The sequence below is a fragment of the Pezoporus flaviventris genome, unplaced genomic scaffold (assembly GCF_033815535.1).
Source record: "Pezoporus flaviventris isolate CSIRO_AGI_PZ_B2104156 unplaced genomic scaffold, CSIRO_AGI_Pfla_v1 ptg000051l, whole genome shotgun sequence".
NCBI classification, from domain to species: Eukaryota; Metazoa; Chordata; class Aves; order Psittaciformes; family Psittacidae; genus Pezoporus; species Pezoporus flaviventris.
Genome location: NW_026892599.1, coordinates 10,224 through 36,238, shown reverse-complemented (window position 1 = coordinate 36,238; position 26,015 = coordinate 10,224). Strand labels below are relative to the sequence as shown.

General features: G+C 53.1%; 1 protein-coding gene and 1 long non-coding RNA gene across 2 annotated transcripts; one reads left to right on the top strand and one right to left on the bottom strand.

The window, feature by feature from the left end:
* Positions 1 to 3,673: 3,673 nt before the first annotated feature.
* LOC133277164 (uncharacterized) lies at positions 3,674 to 4,690 on the bottom strand. Its single transcript, XR_009746099.1, has 2 exons — positions 4,576 to 4,690; positions 3,674 to 3,796 (listed from the first exon to the last, which is right to left on the bottom strand). It is a non-coding gene; the product is annotated as an uncharacterized LOC133277164 (long non-coding RNA).
* Positions 4,691 to 7,595: 2,905 nt separating this feature from the next.
* LOC133277168 (serine/threonine-protein kinase pim-1-like) lies at positions 7,596 to 12,571 on the top strand. Its single transcript, XM_061468796.1, is given in 6 exon segments — positions 7,596 to 7,875; positions 11,065 to 11,144; positions 11,424 to 11,790; positions 11,998 to 12,174; positions 12,416 to 12,506; positions 12,508 to 12,571. Coding segments are annotated over 6 exon segments (1,059 nt in total).
* The last annotated feature ends 13,444 nt before the right edge of the window (positions 12,572 to 26,015 follow it).

Below are 26,015 nucleotides of genomic sequence, written 5' to 3'. Positions count from 1 at the left end.
ATTTCACTCCCAGAAAAAAAGTCAGAAAGGAAAGAATGACTGCAAAAGGCCTTTACTCAGCGGGTTTCTTCTAAAGCAATGCAAATAAAGCAGTGGGAACAATGGTTCCATCCAACAAAGATCCAGCTCAGACGCTTCACAGAACATTTCATTTCTCTACAACTCTGAGGTGTTACATCAGAATTTTGTGTTAGAACAGCCACAAAAGAAATGAAACCCTTTTCTTCCCTGTGGTCAGGAACTTCTCTTCTGAATGTTCCCAGTTTATTTAGCCAGTGACTAAAGATAACAAACGGGTCAGCCTGACCACAGACAATCAAAACCGGATGTTTTGGGCAAACTAAGCCAGACGGGCAGAGGGACAAGAAAAAGAACATCAGTTTATTTAGTTAAGCCTTTGTAAACTGGTCTTAAGTCCTAGCCCCTTAGAGGCTTCCCAGCATGATGCGTGTTCCCTTTCTGAATGGCTTGTTTGAAATTCAGAATGTATTCCTCAAAAAAGCACTGTCATTTTGGAGTTCCTGACTCTCTTCTTCAAGGCAGTAAGATACCTTTATCTACGGTTAGCTTCAGATTTGCTCTAGTAACACCAAAACTGAATGAATACATGGTAACAACTGTCATTAATAGAGTGCTTCCCTTAAACTGAGCCTTGAAAGCAGCAGTTCTTTGGGAGTAGGATAAAAAGAACAGAGCAATTCCATATTAGATTTTTAATCCCACCTCCTTCCACCACCAGGCCTTCACTCTCATCACCCAAACTCTGGCACTTTAATATGTTTGCCCAGAAATCACTGGATGCATGCTGTCATTTGGTGAAAAGTGTGAGGAAAATTCTACCCAACTACTTTAAAAGTAACAACAATCCCTTATAAAAGTATCCTATTTGAAATGGGGAAACTGGCTTCAGTATGGAGAAAGTCTGTTCAGAAAATGCTCAAGTCTCTCTCCAGCCCATCTGTTGAGCAGCATCTCCTTTGAGAGAATCTTCACCATAAGTCTGATTTCAATAACAGATCTAGAGAGAATGGCCATTTAGGCATATACACTCACAGATCTGCTGCAGCAAAATAGCTACTTCTTTTGTTTTGGTGCTGCATTTTTACTAATTGCTCATTATTGAGTAAGAATTGCAAGATAAAGCTAACTCTGTTCAGTAGTTTTTGTTCTTTAATTTGCTTTGCCTGCTGCACTGGATTTGTGTATTACAATGAATTTAACTACATGTTGCTAGTATCAATTTGGAAATTGGGATGTGTTTTATATAGATACTCACGACATTTAGCAACTGCAATTGGTTTGAAAGTCTCGTAATCAAGAATTTTTAGGTTTGGAATTACCATGCAGATGGGTCCTGCAACAGAAGACGGCAGCACCTCTTGAGTTTCTGCCTGGTAGGATATTCAAGAGCTACTCCAGACCATACCGTATGCATGTATGCTGTGCTATCCTTACCTCACATACAGAACCATAACAACATTATGGCAAAGCTTAAAAGTAGGTTTGGTACCAAACACGTACGTGATCAATTCTTCAATTCCCTACACATTCCATAGTGAGTTTGGAAAAACATAAAATTACCCATTAGAATCTTACATTAAAATCCAGTACCAAGAAATAGCATAGTCTTCAAAATTTTTACTCCAATTGATCTTGCATCCAGGATATTACTGATGCTGCTGACAAAAGACAAGACTGCTAATAGCAGAGAAGCAGAAAACAGCTCAGTGAAGCAAAAGGAGGACTTCTTGGAGTTGTTTTCCTATCCTGCAAAGTGCTTGCCCATATTAGCGTTTCCTAAGAAGAAATGAAGAATCATCTTGTCAAAGAACAAACAATGTAGTTGTAGATGCCAGAAGAAGGAAACTTCCTAAGCTGCGGGTGCTAGCACTGCTGGGAAGGTGCTAGAATGCGGCAGCCTCAGATCCAGAGGTAAGAAAAGGTACCCCTGTGCTCCGGACAGGCTGAGGATGGAGAGTAGCTGGTTGCTACCCAGCATTGGAGATGCTTGCTGTCCATCTGAAAGGGAGGTGCTGTCTGGCATCAGAGCCCAGGACATTGCCTTCTGACCTTCAGACGTGTGCTAAAAACAGGAGCATGCTGATGAGGTGAGATGCAAAAGTACTAGGACATTCCACAGCACTAGGAAGGCTGCTGTAGGAAGGAAGAGCTGAGGCCATCACTGGCTGGCCTGAGTCCTGCTGCATGAAGACTTCAATTTGAACCTCCTTTAACTTTCCTTGCTATTAATTTTGGCTAGGAAAACCAAGTGGAATGTTTTCAAAACTGACAGTCATTCTGAGGAACACTAAAGCTTTTGGCTCCTTGCTCATTTCTGCATACCACAGTGCTGGTTTTCCCTACTGGAACTTTGCAAGTGCTCAGGCACAGAAACCATCTACCAGGAAGTCTCGTCTGGGTACCCTCAGCCATTTGATACAACAGATTCTGATCTTGGTTTTTCAATTCCTAAATTATTTCACAGCCTCAGAATCCAACACACAAGCACTTAAGAAGGGTAAAACCTACTTTGCAGCTCTACTGAGGTCAGTTACGTTTCTTGTTTTCCCTCTTCCATCTTTGAAGGTAGTCTGATTTGCCACAGCTAGCACACCACTCCTCATGGAGAAGTCCAGGAAGCGTCTCTTCAGAACTATTCAAAATACCAAAAGAAAGCAGAAACGGAAAGCAATGGAAAAAGGAAGCAATGGAAAAAAAGACAGAAACTATGGGTAAGACAGAGAGAGGAGTTTATAAAAGAAAGAGACAAGGACAGACGTTCACACACTCATTTATGTTGCCCTGCTCTTTGCTGCACCAAATCCTTGGTTTCATTCCAAAGGGAAGAGTAGGTCAGTCCTCCTACACGGCTGTACATCACCTTTATCTACTGGTTCTGCACTTTCCTTATCAGGTTCCAATAAGCACTGATGCCTGGGCTTAATATTCAGTCTGCAATATCTACTCCCCCACTTATTCTCAGGAAACAATTAACTAACCTGTGTTAATTAACAATTAAATATCCTTCTGTGATCTTCCCCTCTGGCTGTAGGCAAAAAGAAGGTAAGAACTTCTTTGCAAATGATTTTCTGTCTTTTGGGTCAGTACATCATTTTTCATACAGATTTTTAATTCTTTAGCGCTTCATCCATTATTTTCTCTTTTTGACAGCCTGGGCCTGCTTTACACAATCTCTATTTTAAAGCATGGAAAAAAATAACAGCACTTCCTTATTTGCATGAGCTTCTAGGTCAGTGACAGATACTCTTGAGCTCGGAGACCTCTGCCTGTCTACTCAAAAGCACCTGCTGACCACAGTGACAAAACCAGCTTTTTGTCCCCTTAATTCCTCTGCTGCTCTCCATAGGCAGCACTATGTGCAGCACTGAAAAGCAAGCTGCCCAGTTAACTGGGCTCAAGTACCACCTGAACTTCAACAGCTGCCCAGAGGAGCTTTCCTGCAGTCGTGGCATTTCCTTCGTGCCAACAGGTTGGCTTGGGTTCGGTTGAGCTCAGCTTGACCCAATCACACTCCAAGTGTCCATGGATGGCTCCCTAGAAAAAATGATGATAAAGCTTCATACTTTCAAACTGTTTAAAACTGAATGGAGGCCACTGCCAGGTAAGAGCCAGCTCCTCGTGGTCTTGCCACAGAACACTTTTCAGACTGGAGTTGTGATTTCATGTGAACGCTTACAGTCTGCTAAGATGTGTGTAAGAAATAGAACCACTCACAAGGCCTGCTTGGAATGATCATCAAAGGACAATCTTCATCACGTAGGGCTTGAGCAACAGACTGAAAAGGGGAAAACCGGGAATGCTGAATACATAGCAGAATTAACTACGTGGGTTTTGTTTCCCACCCACTCTGAGAAAATGCCCCAAACTGGACTCTCTAGCCTCCTCCCCAAACTTGACTGCTGGAGCTGCAAGACACATTCATGATGTGAGAATCCAGCCTCTCAATGGGATTTGGGAAAAGACTATTCTTTACTTTTCTAGTGACAAAAAGGAAAAGACCTCTTCCCTTTGGATCGGCAGGTAAAGCAGCAATGACTGGGCAATCGCTCCTTGCCTCCCCCTTACTTTTCTCCTAAAGAGGAGTAAGAATTTAACACAACTAACACAGCTTTAGCGCAAGGTGGTTTAGAGATGGGAGAAATCACACAGTACATTTGAGTCCAAAATCAGTTTCAGGAAAGACAGACTTCTTTGCCTAGCTAAACTACTGAGGAGCTCTACATAACAGGAGCCTTAAGAACTGGTTTGAGACACTCTGCTCCACTGCTGCGGGGTACTTAAGTACTAAAGGATACTTCTCACAGTACTGCAACCACATGGGTAGCTGCAGATACTCTTTAAGGAAACAGTAATCACTGAAAGAGTTAGGGATGTGATGTGCATACAAGACCTTCATCCCTGACCAAATCACTGCCAAAGCGTATGTATGGGACAACTCCTTATACGGTGAAATCAGAATAATTCAAAGCTTTGCTGTAGCTCAGTAAAACCACGCTTATTACACATTGCTTGAAGAAACAAAATGGATTCCATCTCCTCCTGATACACACAGACCTTGTGAGGACTCTTAAAACCAGGTCTGCAGAACTGCTTCAAGTAATTCCACTGATCGGGTTTGTATCTGTAGGAAGCCTGGATATCAATGTAGGTCACAAACCTGCCTGGGCACTGTGAGACCCAAGCTGTAAGAAAAGAAGACACACTGGGGGTAGAGAAGGGTAAGGAAAGTCAGTGCAATCAGAAAGCAAGAAAAAAGGCCACCTGCCAAACTGCCCTGTTCTATGGAACTGCCTTCAGTAATGCTTACTGCAGCATTTGGAAAGGGACACAATGCATTTGCGAGTGCATTTTGAAGGGTATGAATTTTAAAATCAAACAAATGTACGTCTAGTTCTTAAGCACCATGACTAAGAGGCATCTTTCCCGCCTGAGCCGCTATTTCCATGCAGAAGTGCTCTGTTGAGATCAATGAATTCATTTAACTCTCACAATTCAGGATTTAAAACCACTGGGAAACAGAGATAAGCAAAGCAAGCCGCTCGGCAGGTATCCCAGGAAGGTGTGCTTACAGCTGCCTGCTCCCAGACCTCTCAGTCTCCTCTCTACTGGCACTGCCTAAACACCAGAAATAAAACCCCCAAGAGCTTCTCCTTCGGGTCTTTTCTGTTACTTGGTGCATGTTGAGAACAACTAAGAACCAGGCAGCAATGCTTTAGGACTACTCTTGCTCCAAGGTGGATGAAAGAATTAATGATCCAAACTTGGGTACTTAGAAGCTGTGCCATCAGTGATGCCATCTGTAAGCTGCGCTGATCCTTTACCAAAAAGATTCTCTGAATGATGAAAACAACTGCATTTACTGTGAGAGTGGGGAGGCCCTGGAACAGGTTGCCCAGAGAGGCTGTGGATGCTCCATCCCTGGCAGTGTTTAAGGCCAGGCTGGACGGAGTCTTGGATGACACAGTCTAGCGTGTGGTGTCCCAGCCTGCGGCAGGGGAATTGGAAGTGGATGATCTTAAGGTCCTTTCCAACCCAAACCCCAAACCGTTCTATGATTCTGTGAAAAGAAAATGGCAGGCTCCCTACGGGGAAAAATCACGCATGAGAGAGAAACACTGTTGGGTTTGCATATTCGGGATGAGGCTTTGCAATATTAAGGTTTTGTAATACTAAGACTTTGCAATATTGAGGCTGGGGCTAAGTTACTCAGGGAACGAAACATAGGGTTTGCAATACCGTGACTTAAACAGGCACACTCTGTGCTTAAAGACAACGGCATCTTTGGGCAACAGACATGCTCTGTGCTGCAAAGGAACGCTATCTTTGTACAACCTATGAAGCTAAGCCAGTGCAAACCGCTGCTGTAGTTAAGCAGTAAGTTGGGGTACCATGTGCCTGCCAGAGAGTTATGAAATCAAACCCTAAAAGGAGAGAAAGAAAGAAGTAAGAGGAAGGGGTGTACGAAACTGAGTAAGGGGAGGTGTAACCAGAGGCGGGACAGTTAGCACGTAGATTATACACGTCGGAGAGGCTGTAAACCTTGGAGTCCCCAACCAATGGGGTAACAAGGGAGGGAACTTGAGGATGGGAAAGAAAATACAAATCAAAGTTCTGCCTTTGCTGTGTGTGCCTGCTTGCCAGGACACCCGTTTGTGCACAAACGGTAAATAAATAGCTGCTTCACTGCTGTGTCTGACCGAGGCCTGCCTGAACCTAGAGACTGCTTCTCACCCTTCAACTTCTCAGACACCAAAACCCACGACACATTCCCTCAGCAGGAGGCTCACCTGAGACTCCAACTTCTCGCCGCCTTCCTTTTTCTGGGACGCTGCTCTGGGAGGAGCACTTTCTCGCCTGCCCTGCTGGAGGCTGCTGCTTCTCTTCTCCCTGCTCTTCACTGGCATCTTCCGCACTGCTTCTCTGGGCTTGTTTCTTCCCCTTTCTCTTCTTTACCCGTCTCTGCCAGACATTCTCCTTCTCCTTCCTACTCACCACAGGCAAGCACAGGGGGAAAACAAAGCAGCTGTGTATTTTTTTAACTACAGAAATCCCATGCAAACGTTTCACAGAAGAGATAATCCCTTGCAAAAAAAACGTGTTTACACAAACCAGCACTCACAGCGACTGCAGCCGTTGGCGAGGGCCTGTGCTTGAGCTACGGCAGTAACTAAGAGTCACCTCAGTGCAGGACGCGACTGCGTGACGAAGCACGGAGCCTCCGGAACACCTGCACAGACAACACATGGCCAGGAGCCTGTCCACAGAGCACCAGGACAAGCTGGGAACCAGAGACTTCCCCAGAAACAAGTCCTGGAACATTTCTAGTTCATCCTCAAATAACCTCCTGTGACACCACACTCATTTTCAGCCGCACGCAGGGACCAGGAAGGTCATACATATTTTGTACTGCAGGGTGCTGTACGCGTAGCCTGTGTACCGGGCCATCCACAGCTATCTCATACATTAAAAGCGCTAGGATTGAAAGGGCATTTGTAGAGCTTTAATGAGAGAAACTCCGTTTAGTTTTTAGATGGCATAAAATGACATGAACAAGCCCTAGATCAACTGCTCCCACATCTAAAGCCTTCAGCTCGATGACCAGGGGAAATCAGCAGCAGGGCAAGTAAAGGTTCTGGCCCTTCTCAACACACTGAGACTTGAAATGGAAATGGTACAATGGGCTGCTGAAAACCACACTGAGAGCAATGGGTGGTGGGACTTTCAAACACTGGGATACACTTAGCAAAGGCCACCTGCTTGCTCAACACCAGAGGATCTGCCAACAGGGCTGACCCAGCCCAATTACAGATTTTACATACCATAGAGGGGGATGAAGTTCCTGGGGTGCACATAAAGGATGTGCTGGGGCAACCAGTCTGGGTTATTGCCGATTCAGGCAAAAGAAAACCCGCTCGTGGGATTGCTTTTGCTCAAAGAGCTGGGGGCTTTTGGTGGGTATTGCGGGAGGGTGGGGAAGTCCGGCGTGTACCTGAAGGAGATCTGATTTGGGGTGAAAAGAGCCAGTGAATTGAACTTTATGATGCTGTGTAATACTGAATTCCGTGATCGCTTCCATGGCGGCTGAACACCCATCACTGCGCGGGACACCTCGTGGCCCCTGTCCCCACCGCTGTGGGTCTGAGGATCTGAACCTGACTCCCTTGATCACCATTAATGAAGAATGGACTTTGATCAAACCGGACAAGTGTCGCAGTGACGGAATCGGAACTGACTTCAGCATCCAACAACCCAACACCCCACACCATCCATCTTTCCTGCCTGGAGACACTGCTATGGCAGATGGAGCCCCAAGTCATGACAGTGGGAAGTGTGAGGCCTGGCATGACATAAATGGTATGGACTAAGGGGTGGATACTGTCCTGGTTGTGGCTGGGACAGTGCTCGTTTGCTTTCTAGCACCTGGTGCTCTGCTGCCTTTTGGCTTTATTCCGAGAGCAGTGCTGACAACACACTGACGTTTTAGTTGTACATAAACCGGGGGGAGCTATCTGGAAGGGAAGGATCACTGCTCGGGTCGGGCTGGGTATCACTCAGCAGGTGCTGAGCAATTGTATTGGGCATCACTTGTGTTTATTGGCTTGGGCTTTTTTTTTTCTTTTCCTTTTTTTTTTTCTCTCTTCTTGTTATGTCCCTTATCATTATTATCACTATTACCAGCACTAGTACATTGTGCTTCGGTTATTAAACTGTTCTTATCTCCACCCTCGGGTTTTTCATCCTTCCCTTCCTGCTCCCCATCCCGCTCCAGGAGCCAAAACCCGGCTCAGAGTCAACGACACCTCGGGCCCGCCCCCCCCCCGGGTGCCGGGGATCGGCTGCCCCAGCAGCACCTCCCCCCCGGGGGGAAACAGCCCCCAGGGCCCCCCACAACAGCCCCGCTCCATCCCCAGGGCCGGAAAGGTGCGGGACCCCCACAGCTCCCAGCCCCCCATGCCCCGGCTTCGCAGCACCCCACACTCCCAGCCATCTCGCAGCCCCACTGCCCAGCGCTCGCACCCGCCCCCCGCATTCCCCCGCAGCGCCCGGCCCCACTGCCCAGAGCCTCGGGGGGCCGCAGACCCCCAGCCCCGCTCCCCGGGCTCTGCAGCGCCCCCCAGACCCGCGCCGCGCCCGCTCACCCTCACCTCCTCCCGCTCTGCCGCCGCCATTGCCGGCTGCAGCTCCGCCTCACGCCCTGGGCCCGCCTCCGACGCAGCCAATCAGCGCACGGCTCCCCCGCGCGGGGCACGCTGGGACCTGTAGTCCGGCCTCCGGCACATGCGCACGGGGCAGTGGGCGGGGGGCAGCGGGACCCCCGTGAGGGGCGGGGCCTTTCCTCATGGAGGAGCCGCCCCCCATGGGATCCCAGAGGCACCGGATGGGCTGGGGTGAAGGGACCTTAAAGCTCCTCCAGCTCCAAGCCCTGCCACGGGCAGGGACACCTTCCACATGGAAGGAGCAGCTTGCTCCAAGCCCCTGTGTCCAACCCGGCCTCCAACGCTGCCAGGGATGGGGCAGCCACGGCTCCTCTGGGCACCCTGCGCCAGCGCCTCAGCACCCTCACAGGGAAGAGCTTCCTGAGAGCTCGTGAAATACGAACTCACTCCTCTAAACGAGGTAACGAGGGTTTAGTGAGGGACAAAGGCAAGAAAGCAAAAGCAACAGCGTGACCGCAGCCAGAGGCGCAAGGGATTAGCATTTGGTACAGGTTTATATACTTTCAGTGTTACATGCATATTCATAATTCCCGCATATAGGCGGGGGATATTATAACGAGCTTCCAGAATTTATCATCACAAGTCTCCTCCTCTTGGCGTCTGCGCACTGCTCTGTGGTGATTGTGAGCAGGGGGCTTGAGGATGAAGTAAACAGTCTTCCTCTTGTGAGCAGGGCTCTTCAAGATGCAGTAAGCAGTCTTCCTCACGGTGTACTTTTCACCTCTGGCACAGCTGGACCCCCCAGCAACCACACAACCAGCTATATCTGTAATTATTCTGATAACTAGCAAGGATTTAAAACAGCGTGACCTTCCTGCAAAATTTGTTGCAGGATGGGCAGACAAGGAGTATCCCAAGCTAGCAGAGCCTTGGGAGGCTCTGTCTCCAAACTAACTGATAACGATGGTGTGAAATAACTCATTCATGTTTAGTGGGGCCACTAAAGCCTGTTACCTCACCACAGACTTACAACACAAACATCGCTCTTTAAAGCTCCTTTAGAAGACTAGCCTGAAACAACTCATGTTTAAGTGGGGCCACTACATCCCACCGACTTACAACATAAACATTGTTCTCTTTCTACAGCCTAAGTTAAGCTAAACAGTACTTTAACCCTATGTTTTCCAGGCACTAGCTTTCCTTATACCAAGCTTCACCCCCCACCTTCTCTTACCTTTACAAATTCTTTTGCTATGTGACTCCATTTAGATCAAGAGATCTGAACCTTTTTAACTTGCTGTCTGGTCTTGTATCTTTAGCGTGTTTTGTTTCTGTTACTGTAAACTCGTACAGTTATATCCTGCACGTGAGCACGCCTATGATTTGAGAAAGCCAATACATTTATGTGTTTATCACAATCTCCTCTCAATCCACCTCTGTGGAAAGGAAAGAGGGGATAAAATAAGCAGTAAATTGCAGCCTCCTTGTGACTTCCCAAAGCCTCCGGTTTCAGTTCTAAAGCCTCGTTCGCAGGGTCCCGAGGCTGAGGTTCGGTTTCCAAAGGCTCGGCCGCGGGGATGCTGCTGCCGGGCGGGGGGCGCACGAGCCCGGCCGCGGGGCTGGGCAGGGCCCGCTCCGCCGTTCCCCGGGCTCCCGCGGCCGCGAGACCCCCCCCGCCGGCCGCTCCGCCCGGTGGCAGCGGGCGCCCGGGGCGCGCGTGGACAGAGCCGTTGACAGCGAGGCTGCGGCGGCGGCGGCAGCAGCGGCTTTTGAGCGGCTTCTGAGCGGCTTTTGAGCGGCAGCGACTTCGGCAGCGGCTTCTGAGCGGCAGCGGCTTCTGCAGGAGCAGCGGCAGCAGCACCAGGTGAGGCGGCGGCGGCGGCAGCTCTCGGCGGTCCGGAGCCCGCCCTCCGCCGCTCCCCGCGATGGTGCCTCCCCCGTCCCCCCAGCGTCCCCCAGCGTCCCCCCGCAGGGGCTCGCGGCACCGCTCCCCTCTCCCGCTTCTGGCAGTGGCTGCGCTGGGCGAGCCGCCCCTGGGTCTGGGTCTGGCGAGGCAGCGCCGCCCCCTGGCGCTCCCCGGCCCGCCCCCAGGCCCGGCCCCGCCTGGGGCCGGCCGGGGGCCGCCACCACCCACAGGTGCCCGGCGGAGCGCGGACCGGCGGCGGAGCGCGGACCGGCGGCGGGGACCCCGCGCGCAGCGACAGCGGCCGCGTCTGTCGCACGGGGCACGACAAGGAGAGCTTCGAGCGGCTTTACCGCGTGGGACCGCTGCTGGGGAGAGGCGGCTTCGCGTCCGTGTACTCGGGGCTCCGCCTGTGTGACAACAGCCCGGTAAGGGCGGGGCCGGCGGCGGGCCGGGGAGGCGGCGGGGCTCGGCTCAGCTCAGCTCAGCCCAGCGCTGCCCTTGGCTCGCAGGTGGCGATCAAACGAGTGGCTCGGGAGCGCATCTCCTCGTGGGGCGAGCGGGTGAGTGCGCGGGGCCACCGGGACAGTGCGGGGCAGAGCGGGTGGGGGTGAGCCGGTGGGGCCGGCGGGGGGGAAAGTGGGACGGCGTGAGGGGAGTGGGTGTGGAGTCAGCAGGGGACACGGGCCGGGTAGGGGTGCACCAGAGCATCCCTGGGGATTGCGGGGGGCACCTGGGAGCAGTGGGGCCGGGCAGGAGGGCATCAGAGCATCCCAGGCAGGGAGGCCCAGGAGCCCCGGGCCAGCATCGGCCCTGCTGACGGTGCCGCGGTCCCCCTGCAGCCCAGCGGCACTCGCATTCCCATGGAGATAGCCATGTTGAGGAAGGTGCGCTCCGGCTGCAGTGCCATCATCCAGCTCCTCAGTTGGTTTGAGCTGCCCCACTCCTTTGTGCTGGTTCTGGAGCGTCCGGAGCCATCGCAGGACCTCTCCGACTTCATCAAAAAGCAGAGGTTCCTGCCCGAGGATCTGGCGCGGGGCATTTTCCTCCAGGTGCTGGTGGCTGTGCGGCACTGCCACAGCTGCGGTGTCCTGCACAGGGATATCAAGCCCAAGAACATCATCATCAACTTGGCCACCAGAGAGGTCAAGCTTATTGACTTTGGTTGCAGCACCCTCCTCAGGGACACGGTCTACACCACATTTAGCGGTGAGCCCACAGCCCAGGGTGCTTCCTGTACCGGGCAGTTTGTGAACAAGAGTCACGTGCTGATGAAGAGGTGGCGGGTCACACCGAGTGCGCGTCCCCACGTCCGTGGGGCCACCGGTGCGGCCCCTGCATCCCTGGGGATCCGCGGGCGAGAATCCAGGAGCAGGCGGCATCTGCCTAATGAGGTGCGCCCGTATCCTGTTGTAGGAACACCTTTGTACTACCCGCCGGAGTGGTTCCGCTGGCACTGGTACCACGGCCGTCCGGCGGCGATCTGGTCCCTGGGCGTGCTGCTGTATGAGATGGTGTGCGGGGTCCTCCCCTTCCGGTGCTGCGAGGACATCGTCAGCGGGCAGCTCTTCTTCCAGCGCCGGATCTCTGTCGGTAGGTACCTGGCTTCGCAGCAGCAGGGGAAGGTCGGGGTTTAGGGGGTGGCAGCTGATCGCCCTTGGTCAGCTGGAGGAGGTGGCCCATGTCCTGCCGTCCTGCTCTCCTCCAAACCGAGTCATGGAGCAGGAGGTCTGGGTGCAGCTCTGAGCGCACCCAGGCCCGGGCGCTGCGGACGGTGGCACAAGGTAGGCAGGAGCCTCCCGCAACTGAGCGGCAGTTCCGGGATTCTCCCCAGAATGCCAGCACCTCATCAGGTGGTGCTTGTCCATGAGAGCTCGCGACAGGCCATCCCTGGACGATGTGTTCAACCACCCTTGGCTGCAAACATCCACTGCCCCAGGAGACAGCTGCTCTCCACCCTCACAGCCTGAGCCAGCAGCTGGGCAAGTAAGCTGGGGGTTGTGGGGTTTGGGGGTTTTGGGGTTGTGGGGTTTGGGGGTTTTGGCCCCCTCCTCTTGGGGGGAGTGTGGGGTTTGGGGGTTTTGGCAGGTTGGGTATTTTGGTGGGGATTTGGGCTCTTGGGAGGTTGGGATGGATTTTGGGGGCCTGTGGGGATTTTTTGGAGACTTTGAGGTTTTGGGGGTTGTTTTTTGGGGGGACTTTGTGGGTTTTGCGGAGAGCGGGGGGTTTTGGGGGTTTGGGAGTTTGGGGAGTTTGTTGAGGTTGGGTGTTTTGGGGGGACTTTTGCAGTTATTGGGGGGCTTGTGGGGATTGGTTTCTGGGTTCTTTGGAGAGCAATAGGTGTCAGAGGGACACCTCATAAGAGTTATATCTCCTCCTTGTAGCTGGGGCAGTGGTGAGGTTGGGCTTTAGTCTGAGGATAACGCTGGTAACACACCGATTGTATAGTGGTTTCTGATTAGCACTTACCCTGAGCAAGGCTGATTCAGTCTCTCATGCTCTGCAGTGAGGAGAGACAAGATCTGACATCAAAGCAACAGACAATGCGGCTACTCCAACACAAGCCACGAGCACTGCAGCTACTCCAACACCAGCCACAACCACTGCGGTGACACCAACAATGGCAACAGGCACCGTGGCTACTCCAATGGCAAGGACTGTCACTGCAGCTACAACTCCAGCAACATGCAGTGCTGCTATTCCAAACAGGGCAAAAAAAGCAGTGTGGCTACTCCAAACTCAGTGACAAGCAGTGAAGCTTCTCAAACCCAAGCCACAAGAACTGCAGGTACTACAAATACAGTGACAGACACATCGGCCACTCAAACACCGAGGACAGGCACTGTGGCTGGTGCGACCCAATTCAACATGCCCTGCAGTTAATCCAGCCCCAGGCACAAGGACTGCAGTTACTCCACCACCAGTTTTAAGCTCTGCAGCTACTCTATCTCTGGGAAGGAGCAATGGCGCTACTCTAAGGCCTGCTATGTGTACAGTGGCTACGTCAACCCCAGCCACAAACACTGCAGCTACTCCAGTGCAAGCCACAACCACTGCAGCCTCTCCAACGCCAGTGACACACACTGCTGCTTCTGGAGCCCCATCAACAAGCAGTGAGGCTTCTCCAACCCAGGCCCTAAGAACTGTGCCTACTGCAACCATGGCAGCAGGCACATGGGCTACTCCAATGCCAAAGACAGATGCTGTGGCTGCTGCAACTCCAGTGATGGGCACTGCAGGTATTCCAACCACATCAACAAGCAGTGAGGCTTCTCCAGTGCGAGCCACAAGCACTGCGGCTTCTCACTGCCAACCACAAGCCCTGCGGCTACTGCAACCCCGGTGACTGGGACAGTGGCTACTACATGGCAACAATAGGCATAAACACTACAGCTATTCCAGCCACTGCAACAAGCACAGCAGCTGCTGCAGTGCCAGCCACAGCAACGGGGCTACTCAAATGCCTGAGACAGACACTTCCGCTACTGCAACCTCATTGACGAGCAGTGAGGCTTCTCCAAACCAAGCCTCATGCACTGCGGGTACTCAAAGTACCGTGACAGACACATCAGCCACTCGAATGCAAAGGACAGGCACTGTGGCTACTCCAGCCCCATCAAGAAGCACTTTGGACAATCCAACCCCAGGCACAAGCACTGCAGCTGCTCCACCACCAGTTTCCAGGTATGCAGCTCTTCCAACTCTAGGAGGGAGCACTGTCGCTACTCTTAAGGCCTGCAACGTTTGCAGTGGCTAGATCAACCCCAGGCACAAACACTGTGGCTACTGCAAGTCCTACCAGAAGCACTACAGCTACTCCAGTGCCAGGCACGACCACTGCAGCCTCTCCATCACCAGTGACCCATCAACAAGCAGTGAGGCTTCTCCAGTGCGAGCCACAAGCACTGCGGCTTCTCACTGCCATCCACAAGCCCTGCGGCTACTGCAACCCCCGTGACTGGGACAGATGCTACTACATAGCAACAATAGGCATAAACACTGCAGCTATTCCAGCCACTGCAACAAGCACAGCAGCTGCTGCAGTTAATCCAGCCACAGCAACGGGGCTACTCCAATGCCTGAGACAGACACTGCCGCTACTGCAACCTCATTGACGAGCAGTGAGGCTTCTCCAAACCAAGCCACATGCAGTGCGGGTACTCAAAGTACCGTGACAGACACATCAGCCACTCGAATGCAAAGGACAGGCACTGTGGCTACTCCAGCCCCATCAAGAAGCACTTTGGACAATCCAACCCCAGGCACAAGTAGTTCAGTTGCTCCACCAGCAGTTTTCAGGTCTGCAGCTATTCCAACTCTATGAAGGAGCAATGGGGCTACTCTAAGGCCTACAACATAGGCAGTGCCTAGATCAACCCCACCCAGAAGCACTGTGGCTTCTCCAACGCCACTGACAAACACTGCTGCTCCTCCAATGCCATCGACAAGCAGTGAGGCTTCTCCAACCCAGGCCCTAAGAACTGTGCCTACTGCAACCATGGCAGCAGACCCATGGGTTACTCCAATGCCAAGGACAGGTGCTGTGCCTGCTACAACTCCAAAGACAGGCACTGCAGGTATTGCAACCACATCAACAAGCAGTGAGGCTTCTCCAGTGCGAGCCACAAGCACTGCGGCTTCTGATTGCCAGCCACAAGCCCTGCGGCTACTGCAACCCCAGTGACCAGGACAGCGGCTACTACATGGCAACGATAGGCATAAACACTGCAGCTATTCCAGCCACTGCAACAAGCACAGCAGCTACTGCAGTGCCAGGCAGAACAATAAGGCTACTCCAATGCCTGAGACAGACACTGCCACTACTGCAACCTCATCGACGAGCAGTGACGCTTCTCCAAACCAAGCTTCATGCTCTGCGGGTACTCAAAGTGCCGTGACAGACACATCAGCCACTCGAATGCAAAGGACAGGCACTGTGGCTACTCCAGCCCCATCAACAAGCACTTTGGACAATCCAACCCCAGGCACAAGCACTGCAGTTGCTCCACCAGCAGTTTTCAGGTCTGCAGCTATTCCAACTCTAGGAAGGAGCAATGGGGCTACTCTAAGGCCTGCAACATATGCAGTGCCTAGATCAACCCTACCCAGAAGCACTGTGCCTTCTCCAATGCCAGTGACAAACACTGCTGCTCCTCCAACGCCATCGACAAGCAGTGAGGCTTCTCCAACCCAAGCCCTAAGAACTGTGCCTACTGCAACCATGGCAGCAGGCCCATGGGTTACTCTAATGCCAAGGACAGGTGCTGCGGCTGCTACAACTCCAAAGACAGGCACTGCAGGTGTTGCAACCACATCAACAAGCAGTGAGGCTTCTCCAGTGCGAGCCACAAGCACTGCGGCTTCTCATTGCCAGGCACAAGACCTGCAGCTACTGCAATCCCTGTGACTGGGACTGTGGCTACTACATGGCAACAATAGGCATAAACACTGCAGCTATTCCAACCACTGCAACAAGAACAGCAGCTGCTCCAGTGCCAGCCACAGCAACGGGGCTACTCCAATGCCTGAGACAGACACTGCCGCTACTGCAACCTCATTAACGAGCAGTGAGGCTTCTCCAACCCAAGCCCTAAGAACTGTGCCTACTGCAACCATGGCGACAGGCCCATGGGTTACTCCAATGCCAAGGACAGGTGCTGCAGCTACTTCAACTCCAGTGATGGGCGCTGCAGGTATTCCAACCACATCAACAAGCAGTGAGGCTTCTCCAGTGCAAGCCACAAGCACTGCAGCTTCTCATTGCCAGCCACAAGCCCTGTGGCTACTGCAACCCCAGTGACTGGGACAGTGGCTACTACATGGCAACGATAGGCATAAACACTGCAGCTATTCCAACCACTGCAACAAGCACAGCAGCTCCTGCAGTGCCAGCCACAGCAACGGGGCTACTCCAAGGCCTGAGACAGACACTGCCGCTACTGCAACCTCATTGACGAGCAGTGAGGCTTCTCTAAGCCAAACCTCATGCTCTGTGGGTACTCCCCATACCCACAACTGCCCCCCAGGTGACCCTCAAGTAACATCCTAGACCCAAAACTGCTCCCAAGTGACCCCCTAGTGACCCCCAGACCAAAAACAGTTCCCCAAGTGTCCCCCAAATGAAATCCCAGTCCCACAAGTTCCCTCCAAGTGACCCCAAAGACCCAGAGCTGCCCTCCAGTCATCTCCCAGACCTACAACAGCCCCAAAACTGCCCCCAGAGTGACCACTCAGACCCACAACTGCCCCCCAAGTGACCCCCCAGACCCACAACTGCCCTTAAGTGACCCCCCAGACACACAACTGCCCCCAAGTGACACCCCAGACACACACCTGCCCTCCAAGAGAGCTCGCAGACCTACCTCTCCCCCCAAGTGTTCACCCAGTGACCCCCAGAGCCATAACTGCCCCCAAATGATCCCCTCAGCCCTAAAATTGCCCCCCTAGTGGCCTCCCGGACCCACAACTGCCTCCCAAATGCCCCCCCAGTGATTCCCCAAACCTGCCTCCCAAGTGACCCCCAAGTGACTCCCCAGACCCACACCTGCCTCCCAAGTGACCCCCAAGTGACTCCCCAGACCCACAACGTCCCCACAAGAGATCTCCCTGACCTACAACTGTTTCCCAGCTGACACCCCAGTCAGCCCCAGACCCACAACTGCCCCATGTGCTCCCCAAGTGATCCCCAACACCCATAACTGCCCCTCACTGCCCCTCTCCCATCCTGTTCCCATCCCGTTCCCATCCCGCTCCCATCCCAGCTCCATCCCGTTCCCATCCCGCTCCCATCCCGGCTCCATCCCGGTCCCATCCCGGTCCCATCCCGCTCCATCCTGTTCCCATCCCGTTCCCATCCCGTTCCCATCCCGGCTCCATCCCGTTCCCATCCCACTCCCATCCAGCTCCCATCCCGCTTCCATCCCGCTCCCATCCCGTTCCCATCCCGCCGCTTCAACCCGCTCCATCCCGCTCCCATCCCGTTCCAATCCCGCTCCTACCCCGCTCCCATCCCGCTCCAACCCCACTCCCATCCCATTGCCATCCCATTCCCATCCCATTCCCATCCTGACTCCATCCCGCTCCCATCCCATTCCCATCCCGCTCCATCCCGTTCCCATCCCGTTCCCATCCCGCTCCCATCCCGTTCCCATCCCACTCCATCTCGTTCCCATCCTGTTCCCATCCTGGCTCCATCCCGCTGCCATCCCCGCTCCATCCCGCTCCCATCCCACTCCATCCCACTCCATCCCGTTCCCATCCTGGCTCCATCCCGTTCCCACCCCGCTCCCATCCCGCTCCCATCCCGCTCCCATCCCGTTCCCATCCCGCTCCCACCCCGTTCCCACCCCGCTCCCATCCCGTTCCCATCCCACTCCATCCTGTTCCCATCCCGACCCCATCCCACTCCCATCCCCCTCCCATCCCGCTCCCATCCCGTTCCCATCCCGCTCCCATCCCGGCTCCATCCCGCTCCCATCCCGCTCCATCCCGTTCCCATCCCGGCCCCATCCCGCTCCCATCCCATTCCCATCCCGGCTCCATCCCGTTCCCATCCCGCTCCCATCCCGTTCCCAGCCCGCTCCCATCCCGCTCCCATCCCGGCTCCATCCCACTCCCATCCCGTTCCCATCCCGCTCCCATCCCGTTCTCATCCCGTTCCCATCCCGCTCCCATCCCGCTCCCACCCTGCTCCCACCCCGCTCCCATCCCGCTCCCACCCCGCTCCCATCCCGGCTCCATCCCGTTCCCATCCTGCTCCCATCCCGCTCCCATCCCGTTCCCATCCCGCTCCCATCCCGCTCCCACCCTGCTCCCACCCCGCTCCCACCCTGCTCCCATCCTGGCTCCATCCCGTTCCCATCCCCTTCCCATCCCGCTCCCACCCCGTTCCCACCCCGCTCCCATCCCGCTCCCACCCCGTTCCCACCCCGCTCCCATCCCACTCCAATCGCGTTCCCATCCCGTTCCCGTCCCACTCCATCCCGTTCCCATCCCGGCCCCATCCCACTCCCATCCCCCTCCCATCCCGCTCCCATCCCGTTCCCATCCCGCTCCCATCCTGGCTCCGTCCCGCTCCCATCCCGCTCCATCTCGTTCCTATCCCGTTCCCATCCCGCTCCCATCCCGTTCCCATCCCGTTCCCATCCCGCTCCCACCCCGCTCCCACCCTGCTCCCACCCCGCTCCCACCCCGTTCCCACCCCGCTCCCATCCCGATCCCATCCCGTTCCCATCCTGCTCCATCCCGTTCCCATCCCGACCCCATCCCACTTCCATCCCCCTCCCATCCCGCTCCCATCCCGGCTCCATCCCGCTCCATCTCGTTCCCATCCCGGCCCCATCCCGCTCCCTTCCCGTTCCCATCCCGCTCCATCCCGTTCCCATCCCGGCCCCATCCCGTTCCCATCCTGCTCCCATCCCAGCTCCATCCCGTTCCCATCCTGTTCCCATCCCACTCCCATCTCGTTCCCATCCCACTCCATCCCGTTCCCATCCCGCTCCCATCCCGCTCCCATCTCAGCTCCCATCCCGTTCCCATCCCGCTCCCATCCCGACCCCATTCCACTTCCATCCCCCTCCCATCCCGCTCCCATCCCGCTCCCATCCCGGCTCCATCCCGCTCCATCTCGTTCCCATCCCGGCCCCATCCCGCTCCCTTCCCGTTCCCATCCCGCTCCATCTCGTTCCCATCCCGGCCCCATCCCGCTCCCTTCCCGTTCCCATCCCGCTCCATCTCGTTCCCATCCCGGCCCCATCCCGCTCCATCCCGTTCCCATCCCACTCCCATCCCACTCCCATCTCGTTCCCATCCCGCTCCATCCCGTTCCCATCCCGCTCCCATCCCGCTCCCATCTCAGCTCCCATCCCGTTCCCATCCCGCTCCCATCCCGCTCCCATCCCGTTCCCATCCCGCTCCCATCCCGTTCCCATTGATCCAGAGGGTTGACCAATGTACAGGGGGGTAGTACAGGGATATTGTACAAGGGGGTTGTACAAGGGGGTTAGAGGAATTTGCTTGCTTAAACAAAAGTATTGTCTGTTGTAAATGCCTGCTGAGCAGAACAAAGGCACCTGGTCCTATTGATAAGCAAAAGCAGACACCTGGTCCTATTGGTAAGCAGCTGTTGATAAGGAAAAGCAGACACCTGGTCCTATTGGTAATCAGCTATTGATAAGGAAAAGCAGACACCTGGTCCTATTGGTAATCAGCTATTGATAAGGAAAAGCAGACACTTGGTCCTTTTGATAAGCAGCTATTGATAAGGAAAAGCAGACGCCTGAATCTACTAACAAGGGGAGAAGCAGATGGTTTATGGCTGGGATACCGGGCCAAACCCTAAGGCCATATGTGAAGACTGAAAGGTGAAAAGTGCAAGGAGAGGAAGACTCATTTACTTCATCTTGAAGACCCCTACCCACAGGAGGAAGACTCAGTTACTTCATCTTGAGACCCCTGCCCATGACCAGAGGGGGCGATGCGCAGGCGCAGAGGACCTTCTGGCTCATTATAATACGAAGCGGGGATAGGATATGAATATGTATAGGCGTGTTGTGCAACCTTATGAATATGTATAACTTTAGAGGATAAATGTAGAGGGAAACAACACTGAGGTACGCATGGCTTTGAGGAATTATCCCCGTGCGTCTCAGCGCTGAATAAAAGCATTCCTACTTTACAACTTTTAACGAGTTGTGGAGTTTATCCGCGCATCACCATCCCTCTCCCATCCCTCTCCCATCCCGCTCCCATCCCGTTCCCATCCCGCTCCCATCCCTCTCCCATCCCGTTCCCATCCCTCTCCCATCCCGCTCCCATCCCTCTCCCATCCCGTTCCCATCCCGCTCCCATCCCACGTTTTCCTTTCCACATCCCCCCCCCCGGCCCTCCCCAGTCTCGGCGCGCCCGGCCCCTTCCCGCCGTCCCCTCCGTGGCGCCGGCTCTGACGTCATCCCCCCGCGCCGCCCGCTGTCATGGCGGCGGTGCAGGCGGAGGATCCTGTCGAGGGCTGGAGCTCACCCGCGTCTGCCCCGGGAGCAGGGTCAGGCCCCACAGCTCTGCTCCTGCCAGCGCTGCCGAGCCCTGCACTCACTCGATGGTGCCATCGGAGCGCCCCACACAGCGCAGCACGGGCTGGGCCGTTGCTCTGGCTCCGGCAGAGGCACAACTGCCTCGGGAAGCTGCCAGCGAGCAACGAGAGCTGAGAAGCGGCTGCAGAAGGGCTCTGCTGTGGGGCTGAAAGCCAAGGGTGCTGCAGGGAAAGGAAAGGAAAGGAAAGGAAAGGAAAAGGAAAAGGAAAAGGAAAAGGAGGAAAGGAAAGGAAAGGAGAGACTGCAGAGCCTCAGCCCTTGGGCTTCCTTCAGAGGAGGTGGCGGTGCTGCCCTCAATCCTGGCTGTTCTCCAGGCCTGACCTGCCCTCAGGGGGCTGCAGGGGCCTCTGCCGAGGCCAGCAGCAGAGACAGGATGTTCTGCACAAATGTCTGCCCCTGATCCTGGGCCTGACTCGGTGCTGAGAGCTCTTCTGCACCAAATGGGGATCGTGTTTTGCAGTCACGCAGTCACAGCCTGGTTTGGGGTGGAAGGGACCTTAAAGCTCACCCAGTCCCAATCCCTGGGTGCCCAGTGGCCATGGGCACGATGCTGCCGCCATCACCAAGACGTGGGGGTCGCTGTGGATTTGCTCGTTGTGACGGGGCCCCCACGGTGAGCGTGGGCTCTTTAAGGAGGGAGAGCCTTGCAGAAGAGACCCCTCTCTCAGGAGGCTGCATCTCCCGTGGCTGCCCTGTGCATCCAGGTACGTGTTCTTTGACTTTGCAATCCTGTTTTAGTGTTGGCCTCAAACACATTGTGGGTGCAAAGCAGGAGCCGTCTGTGTGCAGGAGCTGCTGGTGTCAGAGGAGATGAGAAGGTGTCAGGGCCCACCGGGCTTAAAAGCATTTATATTAGTGTGTATAATTTGTAATGATAATACATATGTTACTGTTAGTCATTCAGAAAAACTAAGACATACACACACACACACACACATATATATGTCTGAGCCTGTAACGCTGTGGCAGTTCTGTAAAGTCCACTTGCCAGTAGTCTTGTGGACAATTGCCTTTGTTGTTCCAGGTGGGGGGCCTCTTAGCATCGTAAAGGAGGTTCACACTTCTTTATAACACTTTTATAATTCCAGTCATTTGCATACTCAGAACTTGGAGCTTTAAAGCCTCAGTCATTGATTCTGTTCCCCCTTGTGTTGCCTGGTGGTTTTCTTCTCATAAGAGGTTGGGCAGCTATTACTTGCCTGTTTGGTAAGTGGGTTTGGTAACCCACCATCCTTCATCGTGTTTCTTGGCTCCTAAGACTAGGTAATTTTCCATCCTCTGTTTGATAACTTGGAACTTCATTATCCAAGCTCTGATACTGATGAGGCAATATTAATGAAAGGTCCCCACCCACAGCTTCTTTGGCTGCTTTGTCAGCAATGTCATTACCGATATTCACTGGAGTGTTATCAAACCGATGTGCCTTAAAAGCAAATTTTGACTTTCTGACAATTTCAGAAGTCTCAGTAGCACCACCAGCTCAGCTTTCTGTGCTGATGTGTTGGGGGAGGAGGAATGCAGGGCTTTAGTGTCTCTTATGTTTGGTTTAGCTCTATTATGTTATGGTCTGTAAACAGTTGTGAGTCAGCTCTCCTGCTTCTGGATCTGTTGTCAAAACCACTGCTGGTTCTAAAGGTTTGATACTTTCAACTCTACGTCCTCTTGTCATAGAAGCGCAGCCTGCCTGGGGAAAGCCCCTGACTACTTTTCTGTTCCAGAATGGTTATTAGCATGTGAAGTACAAATACAGACCATTTTTGTCCCAATGTATTCAATACATTTTTCTGTTAGAGGCTCTAGTTCTTTTCTTGCTTCCAGTTTTATAGGATACTGTTTCTGTCTTAGCAGTGTGATGTTTGGTTTTAGAAGAATAGTTACTGCTGCTGCATCTCGTGATTGTCCTGGTGCTCTGGCAGCCCATATTTGCAGATACACCCGCTTCCTCTGGGATATCCGGCTCAGTACCTGGTTTCTGTAACATAAAAACTCAGGCCTCCACAGCCTTTTCATCAGGAACATGTACCTGAATTTTCTTTCTTTAACCCTAATTGCTGCATGTAATTTACTCAGTGTATCTCTATCCAATAGCAGCACAGGGCACTCAGGCATGCAAAGGAATTTATGGGTCAACATCTGTTTGCCAGTTTCTCAAATGTAAAGGAAGGCTGGGTTCCTGTCCACCTGTGGCACCAGTGCCTGAAGCTGTTTGTTTGCTTAATTGCCCTTTACAAGTATTTATAACAGAATAAGTAGTTTCTGTTTCTACAAGAACTTTTACCTTCTCATTCCCCAACCTAACTGTAGTCAGGGGCTCTGCTGGGCTGGGATTCAAATCTTCCCCCGCTCCTCCTCACTCTTCCTCTAAAGTAATAATTCTCTCTGCCTGTCCTGACGTTCCACTAAATCTCCGGTGTTTATTTTGATTCTGAGGGCATTTTCCCTTTGAGTGCAACCTGTGGAGTCTGTTCACAAACCTTTCCATGTAATCCTTGTTTCCTCCCCTCCCTTTCTTGGGGGATAGCTACAGGCAGCAATTTTTCTCTCTTTTCTTTCCCCTAAAGATTCCAGTTTTACTCTGGAGCTTATCTTATGCTCCCGCATATATATTAACAGATTCCTAGTTGAAACCTGACACACTATAACCCACAAAACGCAATATTGTATTATATTAATAATTATATTAATTCTATCAATAATATATATATTAATAATCAGGGACTGAAAGCCCTCCCCAGTACCATTGAACCATTTGAACCATTGCAGAGAACTTGCACCAGAGCAATATTGGTCCGATTGTGATAAGTCTCCAAAGCCACATCCATTATTTTTACCAAATCACATTGGTCCTCCCCCTTAAGCTTTTGTACCTTTTTCCTTATGTTTTCCATGGATTGACTTTTTGTTAACCGGCCTAACTCTTTCCTTCCTTCCTCTGATTCGGGATCAATATTAGTATATTTAGACATCACCTCTTTTAATCTTCCCATGAATCCAGCAGTTGATTCATTTACATCTTGCTTTATTTCATATAGCTTAGACCAGCTCACTGCCTTGGGGACCACATTCCTAGTACTGACTAAAATCTACCTCCGATATTGTTTCAAAGCTTGCCTGTCCCAGTTAGGATTGGGGCTAGGAATGTGAAGATTCACTGTGCCTATCGCTGTGCCTGCTGTTATTTGTTGCTCTACTGGGGTCCGAGCTGTAGGAATAATCGTATTTCTGTCAACACTCTCGAAAGCATGATGTGTAATTACCAGCCACTTGTTTCCAACTCTTCAAATCTATAATGGTGAAGGGAATCTTCATCATGAGCAGACCATCATTGCGCACAGCTTGTCTTAAAGGTGCAATCACAGTTTCCCCTCATTTTCCCCTAGTTTGCCTTGCTGTAAGGCAAAATCCTTCAGCCTGACCCCCCTATATCTCAGGTGCCTGTGCTGGTGCTTGTGCTTGATCCTCATTGTCAGCACCTTCAGCCCCATTATTCACAATACCCCTTCTCCAGGGGCCTACCATCAAATCCAAATCCTCCTCCACATTCCTCAGATGTTTAGTGCATAACTGCCCTGTGGTGCACAAAGACCAATAGCATTTAAGCAAATTTTACTGTCTTTCTCCAAGGACAATACTGACAGGTCCTGGAGTGCAAAATGAAAACTGCAATCCTTTTGCTGTTCCAGATGATATCTCAAAGTAAAAAACATTTCTGCATAATCTACTTCATCCCACTTTCCTTCTCGTCTCAAGAATGACATGTGACAGTATTTTACCAGAGTCTCCTGAGTAACCGAACCCCTCGGGGCTCCACCGCTTTGTTCCGGTCTCCCGAGTGACTGAACTACGCAGGGGTTCACCGATTTGTTTGCAGTGTTGTGAAATGCAACCCAGTGGGGATTTCTTCAAACCCCCCTTTGGAGGCAGTGGTACCCATGATCCTGACCTCCACCAAATACCAAAGTCCAGACAACCAAAACTAAACTGCCTTTTACCCACCGCGCAGGCGTCCCTCTCTGCCTTACGTGGAAAGGGGCCAAAAAGAATGCCTTTTTAAAGACATTAAATGGGGGTCTCCCCGAGGTCCCGCGTTGGTCCTTCAGGCAAACTCCCCCGATGCCAGCGTGAAGGTCCCAGGGACTCCCCGGATCCATGGGAAACACGGCTGAGTGTCCCTGTTCAGGCGCCAAATTGTTACCCTAAAAGTCGGTCAGAGAAACTCTCTAAGGCTCAATTTGGACTTTCAGAAAGCAGCATTCTTTATTGCAGCGCTGGGCGCGCACACGAATCCTTTCACAAGGGTGAGCACACCTGGTACTTGCCGACAGCAGCTCTATATTTAACATACTCATGCATATTCACAGCTTTTCCAGCAACTGGTTCTAATATTTGCATCCTAATTACGCATACGCTTTCTTGCTGAGTGGGGTCTTTGGTGGGCACCGATAGTCTTCCTCACTGTGTTTACTGAATGACCTCAGTGCTTGCTCAAGCTCGCAAGGTCTAGTGCCCAGTTAGCAGTTGCTATGTCCTTGCTTCTGCTCTGTTCCGGTCTCGCCCCACGCTGGGCACCGCTCTGCTGTCTTGAAGGCTGGCATCCGTGGTCTTATTTACTGTCTCCTTAGGTGTTACCAGTCCCATGATGTTCCTTCCCCCATCAGCCAAACCTTCCTTTCTCTCTACACGTTAGTAAGGTAGAACAATTTGGCCTATTCTCCTATGCTAAAGGCACACACACTGTTGTTAGTGTAAGATTTAAGGTTACAACACAGTGACCACGGGGACACGCTGGGGACATGGTGACCGTAGGGACATGGTGGGTCACAGGGAGACCATGGGGACACAGACATCACAGTGACTATGGGAACATGGGGACCACAGGGGTGGCTGATTCTGGAACACCCCATGTTAAGGTGTGCAAGGCCACAGAACCCCTGCATCAACCCTGCACGATGGCTCCAGGGTTGTGGGGAGCTTCCAACCTCTGCCTGGGAGTCCCTGTTCCAGAGGCACCCACAGTTCCTCTGGTTGCTGCAGCCCTGGCTTGTCTTGGGAACTGGAGCAGTTACTTGGTGTGAAGGGTTTCAAGGCTGCCTGGGCAGGCAGCAGGACTGGTGCTGGCCTCAGGGCTGAGCTCCCATCCCCTGGTCAGGCAGCAGGGCTGCTGCTGGCCTCAGGGCTGAGCTCCCATCCCCTGGTCAGGCAGCAGGGGCTGGTGCTGGCCTCAGGCTGAGCTCCCATCCCCTGGTCAGGCAGCAGGGCTGGTGCTGGCCTCGGGGTTGAGCTCCTATCCCCTGGGTGGTGTTTTGGCTGGGATAGAATTAATTCCCTACCCTGTAGCTGGTGCAG